A 14190-nucleotide genomic window follows, 5' to 3' on the forward strand; every position below is an offset into this window, starting at 1 on the left:
CATATCCCTTGATTCCGCTATCTTTAAGAGCTCTATCTAACTTTCTTGAAAGCATCTAGAGAATTGGCCTCCACTGCCTTGTGAGGCAAAGCATTCCACAGATCCACAAATCTCTGGGTGAAAATATTTTTCCTCAACTCCATTCTAAATGGCCTACCCTTACTCTTAAACTGTGGCCTCTCGTTCTGGACTCCCGCAACATCAGGAACATGTTTCCTGCCTCGAGCATGTCCAATCCCTTAATGATCTTAATATGTTTCAATCAGATCCCCTCTCATCCTTCTAAATTCCAGTGTATACAAGCCCAGTCGCTCCAATCTTTCAACATATGACAGTCCCGCCATCCTGGGAATCAACCTCATTAACCTACGCTGCACTCCCTCAGTAGCAAGAATGTCTTTCCTCAAATTTGGAGACCAAAACTGAACACAATACTCCAGCTGTGGTCTCACCAGGGCCCTGTACAACTGCAGAAGGTCCTCTTTACTCCTGTACTCAACACCCCTTGTTATGAAGGCCAACATACCATTAGCTTTCTTTAGTAAGTAATATGTAATAAGTAAGTAATATGCTTATTTATATTCATTGTATTATGTCTTGCTTAGTGAACCCGTCTACCTGCTTCCCTGTAACACTTCACATTTTGCCAGGTTAAACTACATCTGCTATTTCTCTGCCCATATCTGCAAATGATACATATCCTGCTTTATTCTTTGCCAATCTTCTACACTATCCACAATGCCACCAATCTTCATATCATCTGCAAACTTATTAATCCACCCATCCTACATTTTCATCTAGATCATTTATATATGTCAAAAGCAGCAGAGGTCTGAGTCGAACACCACTAATCACAGACCCCCAGCTAGAATAAATCCCTTTGACCACCATCCATTGTCTTCTATGGACAAGCCAGTTCTAAATCCGACTGGCCAGGCCATGGACTCCATACATCTTAATCTTATAGATGAGCCTCCCGTGAAAAGAAAAAAGAATCACCTTACTGAAATCCATGTAGACAACCCTCATCACCTCATCAGAAACTCAAATCAAGTTGGCAGAACATGACTTGCCCTGCACAAAACCTTGCTGCTCTCCCTAATTGGCCGTGGTTTTCCAAATGTTCATAAATCATATCCCTAAGAATACTCTCTAGTATGACGGGAGACTTAGCCAGTGGATTGTTTCCAGGATTATCCTGGTTCCCTTCTTGAATAATCAAACAAAATTAGGTACTTGCCAGTTCACGGAAGTGCAGTCATCCACACAGGTCTTGAAGAAGTCGGTGACAACTGTGGAGTATTCATTCAGATTTGAGGATGAACCCCTGAATGTTGTCCAGTCCACTGACTTAAAGCAGTCCTGTCAGCACTCCTCCATCTCCCTTGACCATACCTTCTTGATCCTCACCACTGGTGCTGTGGTCTTTAGCCTCTACCTATATGCTGGGAGTAGAAGGACAGCCAGGTGATGGGACTTTCCAAAGTCTGGGCATGAGAAACATTCTTCATGATGATGTAACAGTGGTGCAGTATGTTGCCACCTCCCATTCAACAGGTGATATTTTGCTGGTAGTTCAGAGACTACTTCAAGCTAACTCGAGGAAATCTGCAGATGCTGGAAATTCAAGCAACACACACAAAATGCTGGTAGAACACAGCAGGCCAAGCAGCATCTATAGAAAGAAGCACTGTCAATGTTTCGGGCCGAGACCCTTCGTCAGGATTAACTGAAAGAAAAGATAGAGATTTGAAAGTAGGAGGGGGAGGGGGAAATGCGAAATGATAGGAGAAGACCAGAGGGGGTGGGGTTAAGCTGTGAGCCGGAAAGGTGATTGGCAAAAGGGATACAGAGCTGGAGAAGGGGAAGGATTATGGGATGGGAGGCCTATGGAGAAAGAAAGGGGGAGGGGAGCACCAGAGGGAGATGGAGAACAGGCAGAGTGATGAGCAGAGAGAGAGAAAAAGGGGGGGGAGGGGGGAAAAATAAATAAATCAGGGATGGGGTAAGAAGGGGAGGAGGGGCATTACCGGAAGTTAGAGGTCAATATTTATGCCATCATTTTGGGGGCTACCCAGATGGTATATAAGGGGTTGTTCCTCCAACCTGAGTGTAGATTCATCTTGACAGTAGAGGAGGCAATGGATAGACATATTAGAATGGGAACTGGACATGGAAGTAAAACATGTGGCCACTGGGAGATCCTGCTTTCTCTGGCAGACCGAGCGTAGGTGTTCCACGAAATGGTCTTCCAGTCTGCGTCGGGTCTCACCAATATATAGAAGGCTGCACCGGGAGCACCGGATGCAGTATCCCACACCAGCCGACTCACAGGTGAAGTGTCGCCTCACCTGGAAGGACTGTCTGGGGCCCTGAGTGCTGGTGAGGGAGGAAGTGTAAGGGCAGGTGTAGCACTTGTTCCGCTTACAAGAATAAGTGCCAGGAGGGAGATCAGTGGGAAGGGATGGGGGGGACAGACGAATGGACAAGGGAGTCGCGTAGGGAGCGATCCCTGTGGAAAGCATAAAGAGGGGGGAGGGAAAGATGTGCTTGGTAGTGGGATCCCGAGGTGGCAGAAGTTACAGAGAATTATACGTTGGACCCGAAGGCTGGTGGGGTGGTAGGTGAGGACAAGGGGAACCCTATCCCGAGTGGGGTAGCTGGCCTGGTTGAAATCCCCTAAAGTGATAGGTAAGGCATTGGTGTGCTATGTTATGACTACTGTGTGTTCTCCCAGTTTCCCCTTCTTGAAGTCAATTTTCAGTTCCTTAGTCTCACTGATGTTTATTGCAAGGTTGTTGTTGTGACACCACTCAACCAGCTGATTTATCTCACTCCTGTATGTCTTCTCATCACCATCTGAGATTCTGCCGGCAATAGTGCATCATTAGTGAAATTATAGATGGTGTCTGAGCTGTGCCTAGTTCCACAGTCATTAGTGTTGAGAGAATGGTGAGCATGGGACAGCACAGTAGTGGTTAGCACAATGTTTTTCAGTATTGGCGACCCAGATTCAACCGTCGCTGCCTGTAAGGAGTTTGTACATTCTCCCCGTGACTGTTTGGGTCTCTTCCAGTTTCTTCCTGCAGTCCGAAGATGTGCTGGTTGGTAGGTTAGTTGGTCATTGTAAATTGTCCTGTGATTAGGATAGGATTAAATCAGTGGGTTGCTGGGCAGTGTGGCTCAAAGGGCTGGAAGGTCCTAATCCACGCTGTATCTCAATAAACAATAAAAATAAAACATACTTGAGGTGCGGTTGTGTTGAACTTCAGTCAGAAGGAGATGCTTTACTGATCCATCCTGACTGTGATCTTCAAATATGTTAATAGAGTAGGTGAATCTTTTATATAACAGTACTAAAGCTAGTTCTTGTTTTGTTGTTTAATTACAGATTTTTTAATCTGTTGAATCTAAATTCCCATTGCTCTGTTGGGGCTCAGGTTACTATCCCCTGGCTCATAATGCCTTAATTTCATCACCATGTAATTAGAAGTTTAATTTGCTTTGAAGTATCTAGTTCAGACTGAGTTTGAGACCAGGCCATGGAAGACACTTGGTGATAATGTTTGTGTGTCAGAAACGATGTGTTAGAAAATAGAGCTGGGAAGTTGACCCTAATGGTTCATGTGATATCATTAAGGAGCAGCATGTAAATATTTGTAATCTAGTTTCGCTCTCCTACTAAGTGTACTTTGCACTCCAGAATTATTCTGTGGATTTAAGATGCCACTACTTCTTATCTCCAAGAGCAAATGTATTTATTGTTCTCCATTCATTGCTCATTTCTGTTCCAGTATTAGTGACGAGGTATATTGGTTCCTGACTCCAGTGTTACCTACCAGCCCAATGCTTGCTTCAGCATTCATTCAAATCTTGCCAATTCAACAATATTTCAGATTCTTTTAGACAGACACATGAACATTCAGAGAATGAAGGGACATAGACGAGAAAGGATTAGTTTAAATTAACATCATAGTCGGCACAGACATGATGGGCTGTAGGGCCAAAATGTTGTGCTCTACAATTTCATGTACTAAATACGTTGTGTTGCCTCAACGCCATTTTAAGTCAAGTCACTTTTATTGTCCTTTCGACCATAACTGCTGGCACAGTACATAGTAAAAATGAGACAACGTTTTTCAGGACCATGGTGTTATATTACACAGTACAAAAACTAGACTGAACTATGTAGAAAAACCAACATAGAGAAAGCTACACTAGTCTACAGACCTACACAGGACTGTGTAAAGTGCACAAAAACAGTGCAGGCATTACAATAAATAATAAACAGGACAATAGGGCAAGGAGTCAGTCCAGGCTCTGGGTATTGAGGAGTCTGATAGCTTGGGGGAAGAAACTGTTACATAGTCTGGTCATAAGAGCCCGAATGCTTCAGAGCCTTTTCCCAGATGGCAGGAGGGAGAAGAGATTGTATGAGGGGTGCATGGGGTCCTTCATAATGCTGTTTCCTTTGCGGGTGCAACATGTAGTGTAAATGTCCATGATGGCGGGAAGATCATCCCCGATGATCTTCTCAGCTGACCTCACTATCCGCTGCAGGATATATTTTTCCTTTTATCAAAAAAAATCAATCTCCTTCTTGAATATCTCATCAAGTAAGTCTCCGCAGCTGCCATATTCTCAGTACTCTGAAAAAATTTCTTCCTATCTCAGTCTCAGATTACTGACTCCTTGTTCTGGGGCTCTGAACCCCTCATTCTATGTCTCTTAGCCAGGAGAGAACTCATCCCTTTATTATGTTCCATTATAGGAATGTTAGAGTTTCAGTAAGACTACCTCTTGTTCTTCTATACTCTGGAGAGTATGCCAGGGTCTTCATAGGATCTGACTCCCCCATCCTGAGAGTCAGTCTGGTAAATCAATTGGTACTTCCTCTATCAGAACCTCTATATATTTTTCCTTGTGTCAGAACAGACTTGTGCATTCTTAGAAATTGTTTTACAGTAAGGATCATATTTACTGTTATATTCAGACCTAACTGCAATAAAAGCTAACTTACTCATCTTTCTAACTTCTCAGTGTACCTTCCCATTGACTTTAGATTTAGTGTATATGGCATTCATGTCCATCTAAACACCGCTGCCATTTAAAAAAAAAATACACTGGTTTACTATTCAAATGTATAACATTGTGTCTTGCTACATTATATTCCATCTTCTATGACTTTTACCACTCACTTTGCCTCTTTGTTTTCTTCAAGCCTCTTTGTATCCTCATCAGACCTCACAGTGCCATGCTGTTTAATAATATATAAACTGACATAAATATATTATACTTGGTGCCCTCATTCAGATCATTGATCTTGAATAGGGGCAGGTGTGGCCCCACCATCCTACTAGCTGCAGACTCCCAATCTGAAATAACCTATCTTTATCCTACCATTTTTAATCTATTGTCTACCTAATTGCAGGGCTACTTCATCTGTTGCATTTTTGTACAATTAAAGGGATATATATTTGTCATAAATTGTACATTATTGTACTGTTGGACATTGTTCATTTACTGTTGTACATTTTTCCAATCTACTTTTGTTAAATTATAGCCTATACTGCTATAATTTACTTTGTTTCAATTTCAAATTCAGTTAAGCTGCTTTCATTCTGTATGTTTCAAAGTTTTCAAAGGTACATTTAATGTCAGAGAAATGTATACAATATATATCCTGAAACTCTTTTCCTTTGAAACCATTCATGAAAAGAGAGGAATCCTCCAAAGAATGAATGACCGTTAACTGTTGGAACTCCAAAGCCCCCCCCCCAGCTCCCCCCTCCCACGCGTAAGCTGCAGTAAAGCAACAATCCCCCCTCCTCCACTAGTAAAAAAAAAGCATCAGCTCCCCCACGGAGCACTCAAGCATGCAGCAAAGCATCAATAAAGACACAGACTTGCAGTACCCCAAAGACTATTCGTTTACCCACTAATTTGATATACCATATCTCTCTCTCCCTAATAAGGGAAAAAGAGGTGTCTCCATTTCACAGTGGGAGGGGAGACATAACGAAACAACTCGCTGATTTACGATGTTAAAAGTCTGTTGTTTCTTTTTGTCTGAGCTCTGTGCCCAAAGAACTCGGGTCTCTGGGCACACAGCGAGCAGCCAACTTGCTGCTTTCGATCTTGTGTACTCCCACGACACACCAATTTCCTCCAGAGGCACCAACCTCGAGTCCACCTGCCTCCAGAGCCACGAAATCCTAAAACTCCAAAGGCGAGCTAATCTTCTAGGCTGCGTCTTTGGTATATTCTCGTGAAGTACATTGCATTATGTTATTCTCTCTGAAGGTCCCATTTTATTTACAGTCTTCTATCTTCAGTTCATGCCTTCTCCAGGTTCATTTCACACACAAAGTGCATCTAGATTCCTTGGCAGCATCCACATTAAAGAACTGATGATTAAACTTCCCTTGCAGAACTGCATACCAGCTTATGCTGTAAATGAATCGTCTTCCACAGGTCACGGTTGTCGGCCCGTTTGCTTTAATTGGACAGGAATTGCATTTTCGTGACTGGCGAAGAGGCTTGGACAAAAACATCTAAAATGACAATTCATTGCATTTCTGAATGGATGTTGCATTGGATAAGTATCACTGGTGCAAATGGTAGTAGAGCAATCCTAGGAATTTAGTCAATTCTTTCTGCTCTTCAAATTTGCATTTGAAGTTGGCAGCCAACCCTGAGAAGTGGAAGTGAAAACTCATTCCTCCTTTGCTTAGAAATTATCTTAGGCATTTCTGGTTTCTCTAGTTTTTGTTAATGACTTAACCTTGACAGAGAAAGATGCTGGTTTTCAATGGGAAACTTCAACCTTCCCTATTTTAACACTTAGCTCTCACGCTGTACCTCAGCTCTTATTGCACCAATGCCTGGATTCCTCATCTTTGCATTGGCAGACTCCCTCTTGTGGCCTCTTCAACATATCTATCTTTAGTATTATATGTTACTTGTGTATGAACTATTGACCATGCATTTATTTCAGAACTAAGTTGTATACCGGAGCGGAGAGGTTGAGAGTGTGATAGATACAAAATAAATTTTTGTAGTTAAAGAAAGTCAAAAGTACAATAGTTCAATTGGATGTAAGCTAGGATCCCCAGAGATCTTTAAGAAATTATATTTCAGGGTCCATTGAGTTTGGGCATGTACTGAAGCATTGTAAAACAATTGGTTCTCTGTAGCACAGTCTTTTTCCTAAGGAGATGCACTTCACTGATGAAATTAAAGGATAGTTTGCAATATTTACAGATATTATAAAATGATCAAGTAAAGAAGTTCTCACATACAGTATAAAGAAAGCTGTTAAAATTTGTCAGAATAAATTTTTTTTTAAGTTGTTAAGAATTCTTTTAGCTAATTACAGTGCTGTTGTGTTAGAGTGACCATGTAATATACAGACTATCAAAATCTTTGTCAAATTGAAATGCCATTTCAGTAACTATTAGAGAAACTATGTGTAATGAGAGCATAATTAGTTTCCCTCAGTGATATTAACTTAACATATAAACTGTGACCAATTTGTGGCATAATCTTTCGTAAAATATAGTAAAACAACTGTTTCCTTCAATATTCTAGAAAATAACAACACTTGACTAAACTTTATTCACCTTTGTCCCTTTATACCATTTATTTTGAGTTATATATCCAATTAATTTGAATGTTGGCAAAGCTGATCATTAAATCACAACTATCTGTAACCTGCATCAACAAGGAACTCAGATTTCTTGGAAGGTATGTCAAGATTAACACAAAGTTTGCAAGTATATTGAAAAATGGGTGTTAAGAATAATATGGGTCTTTTAACTTCAAGCTTAACATATCCAGATAATTAGTAGTATACTTAATGCTATCTAAAGTTAATGTATGCAGGAAAATAGTATCAGAAAATCAATTTCATCAAAGACTGAAATATTCAACAATGATGCTTTCAATCCAGACCAAATATACAGTAAAAGTTTGTTAGAAATGCCCATTATCTGTCAAAGATCTTTTAAAAACTTTCTCTTTGAAATTCAAATCTGTTTCTTAAGATATGTGAGAATGTAAAAAAAATGTAGACATGTTAGTCTAATATCCATTGTGGAAAAGCTGTTAGAATCTGTAAATAAGTGCAGATTCTAGCATTTTCTTTCCATACAGACTTTTGTAACATCTGTCAAGGGCAGACATATTGAATCAGATTTAGATGTTGACTGGCTATTTATAAAATTTTTTAAATGATTGCGTAAAATGTTTCATTTAACATGTAATTCCAGAAGCACCCTTAGTTGTATCATTGAATTTTTCTTTCACCCTTTTCCTAAGAATATCTCTTTAAAAAATTAACTTAAGAGTTTGAAAACGACACATTATAAACATTATATATTGTTATGAATGCTCCCCAAAATTGAATGAGAAATAGAAATTCAATAAGAATGGAATGGTTTGGCAATTAAGATTTAGAAATGCTGTGCTAAAAGTTGGGTATAACAACTTTTCCAGTAATTCTATATATTATGATAGTTGTGATTAATTTCACTCTTGTTGTTAAGACATGGAATAGAAATGATGACATTGGTTTTCATCCAGAATCAGTGTCCTCGACACTTGATGTATAATGGAGTGTTTTATTTGCATATAATACACAACATTTTGCTTTGTATTTCTTTAACAATAATTATTGAGTGTGTTGATTGCTTAGGGTGATCTTCAGGTTAATAAGTGTATTGGAAATCATTGTAAAATAACCATTTGTTAGTATGGGTGCAGTGGATCATATGATACAGATATGAGGAAAGCCTTTTAACTCATGCACTCAGAAATCATTTCTCTTTTTATTCCATTTCATCCCATTGTGACATGTTATCGCTTTTGAAGTTTACCTGACTGAGAGGGCTATTCAATGTTTTGATCACTATGAATAGAGATTTCCTGACAGAAGTGTTAAATGTATCTTTAATGTATTTTGAATCTGTGTCTACATGTTTAGTTTGATGCTGGGTTTTGGAGGTCTCTTTTGGAACTTTGTTTTATCTGAAGTGTTTTTTCCAAGGTTGTGTCTCACTTGTCTCCATTCAAGCCTGAAAGTATGAAATGTATTACATTTTTTAGCATGAGGACAATTCCCCGACAGTGACTATATGTTACATTTTATTATAAATGTTTAATTCTAAATTTTGGATTAATTATAGAAATAGAAATTATTTTTGTGAGCATTAAATATTAAAATCCTTCTGGCAAAAGTTAAGGATTTTATGAGAGAAATTTATAATGTATAATTTTTGTTCCTAGACTAAGTCAAGTTCTGTTGTGAGATCTTTGAGATATTTCAGATTTAAAGTATTTCCTGGCTTGCTTTCCATAATTTGTTTTATATGGCTGTTGATATTTGTGACCTTGCTCATCTTCCTAAATTCATGGATTAGTCTTGGGATTTTTAGGTCAACTTGGACAAAGTTTGGTATACAGTCCATGGCCACCTAATTGGGTACCTCCTCTACTGTACCTAATAAAGTGGCCACTGAGTGTATGTTCGTGGTCTTCTGCTGTAGCCCATCCGCTTCAAAATTCAATGTGTTGTCCATTCAGAGATGCTATTCTGCACATCACTGTTGTAACATGTGGTTATTTGAGTTACTGTCACCCTTCTATTAGGCAATTCTCCTATAACCTCTCTCTTTAACAAGGCATTCTCGCACTCAGATCTACCACTCTCTGGATATTTTTTGTTTTTCTCACCATTCTCTGTAAACTCTGGAGATTGTAATGCATGAAAACCCCAGGGGATCTGCACATCCAGAGATAATGAAGCCACACTGTCTGCCACCAACAATCATTCCTCGGTCACCCATCATTCACAAGAATTCAGAGGAATAAGAGGTGACCTAATTGAAACCTATTGAATTGTGAAAGGTCTTGCTAAAGTGGATGTGGAAGGGATGATTCCTATGGTGAGAGACTCTACCACCAGAGGACACAGCCTCAAAACAGAGGGGCATCCTTTTAGAATTGAGAAAAGGAGGCATTTCTTTGGCCAGAGCATGGTGAATCATGGAATTTGTTGCCACAAGCAGTTACAGATGCAAGTCTTTATGAATATTTAAGACAGAGGTTGATGGATTTTTTGGTTGGTCAAGGCATAAAGGGATTCGGGGAGAAGGCAGGAGTTTGGGGCTAAGAGGAATAATGGATCAGCCATGTTGAAATGGCCTAATTCTGCATCTACATTTTATGGTCTTATAGTCAAAGTCACTTAGATCACACTTCTTGCCCAATCTGATGTTTGCTCTGAGTAACAACTAAAACTCTTAACCATATCTGTATGCTTTTATACATTGAGTTGCTGCCAGATGATTGGCTGATTTTCATTTGCATTCAGCTGTATCGAATAAAGTTGACACTGGGTGTATACAACCATTGATCAGAATCTTGTTTTGTGCACAATCCATTTTGGAATGATCCTGAGCCTTGCACTTTTAAAAATGAGTTTTTAATTTTATTTTTGAAAAATTTGTATTTTGCAACAAAAGTAAATGACAGCAACAAACAAAACACTGGAGAAATTGAATGGGTCAGGCAGCATCTGTGGAGAGAGTACCACTGACTTGTCTTCAGTTGTATGGTTCTATGTTTCTGAAATTTATGTGAATCCCAATTGATGTATGAAGTTATTTTAGAAATGATTAAAGAGCGTTAAGTTTTTTGATGATTGTGCTTTACATAAGATTGCCTTTTACATTTTGTAATATAGATTTAGTGCATTAATTCCGTCAGTCTCATGATGTATACTTTTCCATTCTTTCTTAGGATCAGGCACTACATTTTCAACTTGTGCAGAGCCACAACTTCCTAGCATTTCTTCAGTTTACTCTATACAACCTGAACCTAAGGATTCACCCACACTCTTGGATGAGAAGCTGCAAATTCCTGATGATTTAGGTACTTTATTTGTTGTTCCGTAGGTTTTTTTATAAAATCTCATTTGCAGGAAATTTAGTTGGCTCATTAAGTTGACTGCTTTTGCAAACAAAATTGTTCAAATGTTTTGTGTGAACAATTTTATTATTCCCTTGCGGCAATGAAAATTTGAGAAGATAATGGGCCATCACATTGTAATCAACAGTGCAAGCAAATGTGTGAAATGTTGATGTTAAAGCATTTGAATTAAGGATAAGTCAGCCTTCAATAAAATAGAAAATCAGCAAACCAAAGTTCAAAAAAAGTTCAAAGTGCATTTATTATTAAAGTATGCCCAACCTTGAAATTTGTCTTACAGGCAGTCACAAAAACAATGAAACCCAATAGAACCCATTAAAAAGATTGTCAAACACACAGTGTGGGGGGAAAAAGAGCAAATTGTGCAAACAATAAAAAGTAAACAAATAACACTAAAGTGAACCCACAGTCACAAAGCCAGTTCTTTGCATTAGCCGCTTCAGGAACCCGTTAGAAGCATAGAAACGTAGAAAACCTACAGCACAATACAGGCCCTTTGGCCCACAAAGTTGTGCTGAACATGTCCCTACCTTAGAAATTACTAGGGTTACCCATAGCCCTCTGTTTTTCTAATTTGCAGGTCACAGCCTCAGTTCAGTTCAGAGATGAGTTAACCTCGCAGAGCAGCAAGCTGAATACCTTGTCTCTGGCCCCTACACACTGTTACGTATCCCGTAACTGGATAACTTACCAGCAAAGATAGAGAGGTCCGTTGAAGTCTGATGTCACTATTTTCAAACGTTTTTATTTATAAAAGGGCACAAAAGTAAGGTTAATACAAACATTCAGATAATGCACGTCGTCAATACTCAATCTAAAGCGCGGGTATAGTAATAATCATCATTAAGAAGTGAGCTCTACTGTTGTCTAGGGGTTAATAGATTGTCCGTTGGAAATATAAAAGTCACTCAGAAGTCTGCAGACTTTAGCCTTTCGGGGAATCGCTGGGTTTCACGTGTTTTAGAGGGATCGGTGAAAAATGGAAAAAACTTGCCCAGATCTTTATGAAGCCACTCCGTTAAATCAGGGGAGCGTTGTTTCCCCGTTGTTAGTTCGAAGTCCTTCTCGGTATTATCAGCCACCCGCTCCCCAGGCAAAGGAGTTAGGAGCGCACGTGGCGTTGAATGGCTTCCAGCTATTACGGGAGCACTGAGCGAGGGTGTCCTTCTGGTGTGTCGCTGGGGTACTGCCTCCTGCAGTCCCCTTTTATTTTGACTTGCAGAGTTGTAGATGTCCATCAAAGTAGGGTGATGCAATCCCCACCCCCACATTGCCCGAGGGTGTTCATATCCATGGTAGCTGTCAAGTAGCAGGGACGTGCACGTCACACAGGTGCCTCTAAGAACAATGGCCAAAACCATTGCATTGTCTCTCACTTCCTGGGTTCGAGACCCGAATTAATAGCGATCTTGCGATTCTCCGGAAGGAGGTGGCTGCTCCCGCCCTTTTGGCCCCTCAGAGCTGTGGTACATTCATAACAACCCAAACTTTTAAATTTGGCCTACACAGGCCAGATCTACTGCGATAGTGACTACAGTGTTCTAAGCAGAGGACAATTAGTGAAGACTATTTGATCTAGCAAGATTACCAGAGATGTTGTTGTACTGAAATAGCAATGTGAAGAACTTAATTAGGACTTGCATGTGAATAAAGCCATGGTGTTAACTGAGAGAAATTAAGTTCTGTGGCAGACAAGTACACACAGAAAAGTACAGCTGAGGTCACCCCTCCTATATGGAGATTGGAGGGGAGTATGAACATTTCAGTAACATTTCTCTGAAATCCTGGATCCAAATGAAATTTTATAACCAATGTGGCTTGTTATTACTTTGTTCACAACAATTCAGAGAAGAGTTCCTTAAACCATTTATTGTAGGTAGTAATTAAGAGAATTATATTTTTGTTCCAAACTGTTAAGTTCTGTAATAATTTGCTGTTTCCATCAGAAGCAAAGTGGTATTGCCATCTGACCACTTAATACTATCATCTGACCAGAAAGAATGTTTTCAAAGCAGCACGTAGTGAATTTTATTCCCTGTCCATGCATGTAGCAACATACATGTTTAATATTACTAAATATTTCAGATACCAAAAAAGGTTGCAAAGAGAAATTAGTCATGTGACCAAAGGCATAGCTGATAAAGGGTGGGGATAAGGGGAATTGGAGGAAGATTCTGAATGTCCAGAAGGATGTACTAACTGGAAAAAAATAGGAAGAGAATTCTAGTAGAGCTAAAATGGAAAGTGTGGTAAAATCACAACTGTAACAGTGAATCTGCAGAAAGGAAAGCAAAACATTTTGAAATCAATGAGCAAGATGGGAAGTTGTTGTTGAAAGAAAAGGATGAAGAAATATCAAGTGATGCTCCATTTGGTATAAAGTGATAGCATCATATTTTGCTAAGTTTGGGGTTTGTGTGACTTAGAAATTGGAAGTATTGGAGATTCAACTGATATACAGCTGCTGATAGATTGAGATGATGATGAAGGTCTTCAGAACTGTGTAATTGTTGTTTTAACCATTGTATTATCAGTGTTACAGTTTTAATATGAATTTCAATATCAAAATTCAATATCAATATTATTTGTGGTTTATGCAAGCATAAGTTAGTACTTAATTCCCTGATCTCCAATAACATGACCCTGCTGGTCATATGACAGCTGTAGTAGAGAAAGTTCACATGCCCTTTGAGGATACTGCCACTTGATTTGCAGCTAAATATTTAAGACAAAAGTTGTGCAATTAAAATTGGATATGTAGTTCTCACATATGCTTAGAAATCAGTGCATTCATAGCTTTGAGATTGAGAAAGAAAAATATAGAGAATCAACTTTTTTTTTCTCACTGAAAAATAACATTGGAAAAACAAATCTGGTGGTGCAAGATGGCACCAGATTAGAATAGAAAACAAGACTTTTCCAAAGCTGCTGTTTTTGAAATAGATACTCATGAGAATAAATGAAACTTTGTTTATCAAATGTGTGTCAAGCCTAATAAGAGTCACAGAGCAATGCAGCATGGATACAGACCCTTTTGCCCAATGAGTCCATGCCAACCATGGTGCCCACCCAGCTAGTCCAATTTTCTGCATTCAGTCCTTATCCCCCAAGCCAAGTGCTGATTAAATGACGCTATTGTATTTGTCTCAACTACTTATTCTGACTACTCATTCCATATATTCATCACCCTCTGCATGAAGT

At 39.2% G+C, this 14190-nt stretch overlaps 1 protein-coding gene across 5 annotated transcripts in view; it reads left to right on the forward strand.

The window, feature by feature from the left end:
• Positions 1-14190, forward strand: part of ralgapa2 (Ral GTPase activating protein catalytic subunit alpha 2) — a 482467-nt gene that overhangs the window by 178054 nt on the left and 290223 nt on the right. For all 5 annotated transcript variants that reach the window (XM_059986278.1, XM_059986280.1, XM_059986279.1 and 2 more), the window contains exon 21: positions 10801-10932. In XM_059986278.1, coding sequence (XP_059842261.1) covers positions 10801-10932 — 132 coding nt within the window. The remainder of the gene's footprint in view (positions 1-10800; positions 10933-14190) is intronic.

Source organism: Hypanus sabinus, chromosome 12 (genome assembly GCF_030144855.1).
Source record: "Hypanus sabinus isolate sHypSab1 chromosome 12, sHypSab1.hap1, whole genome shotgun sequence".
Classification (NCBI taxonomy): domain Eukaryota; kingdom Metazoa; phylum Chordata; class Chondrichthyes; order Myliobatiformes; family Dasyatidae; genus Hypanus; species Hypanus sabinus.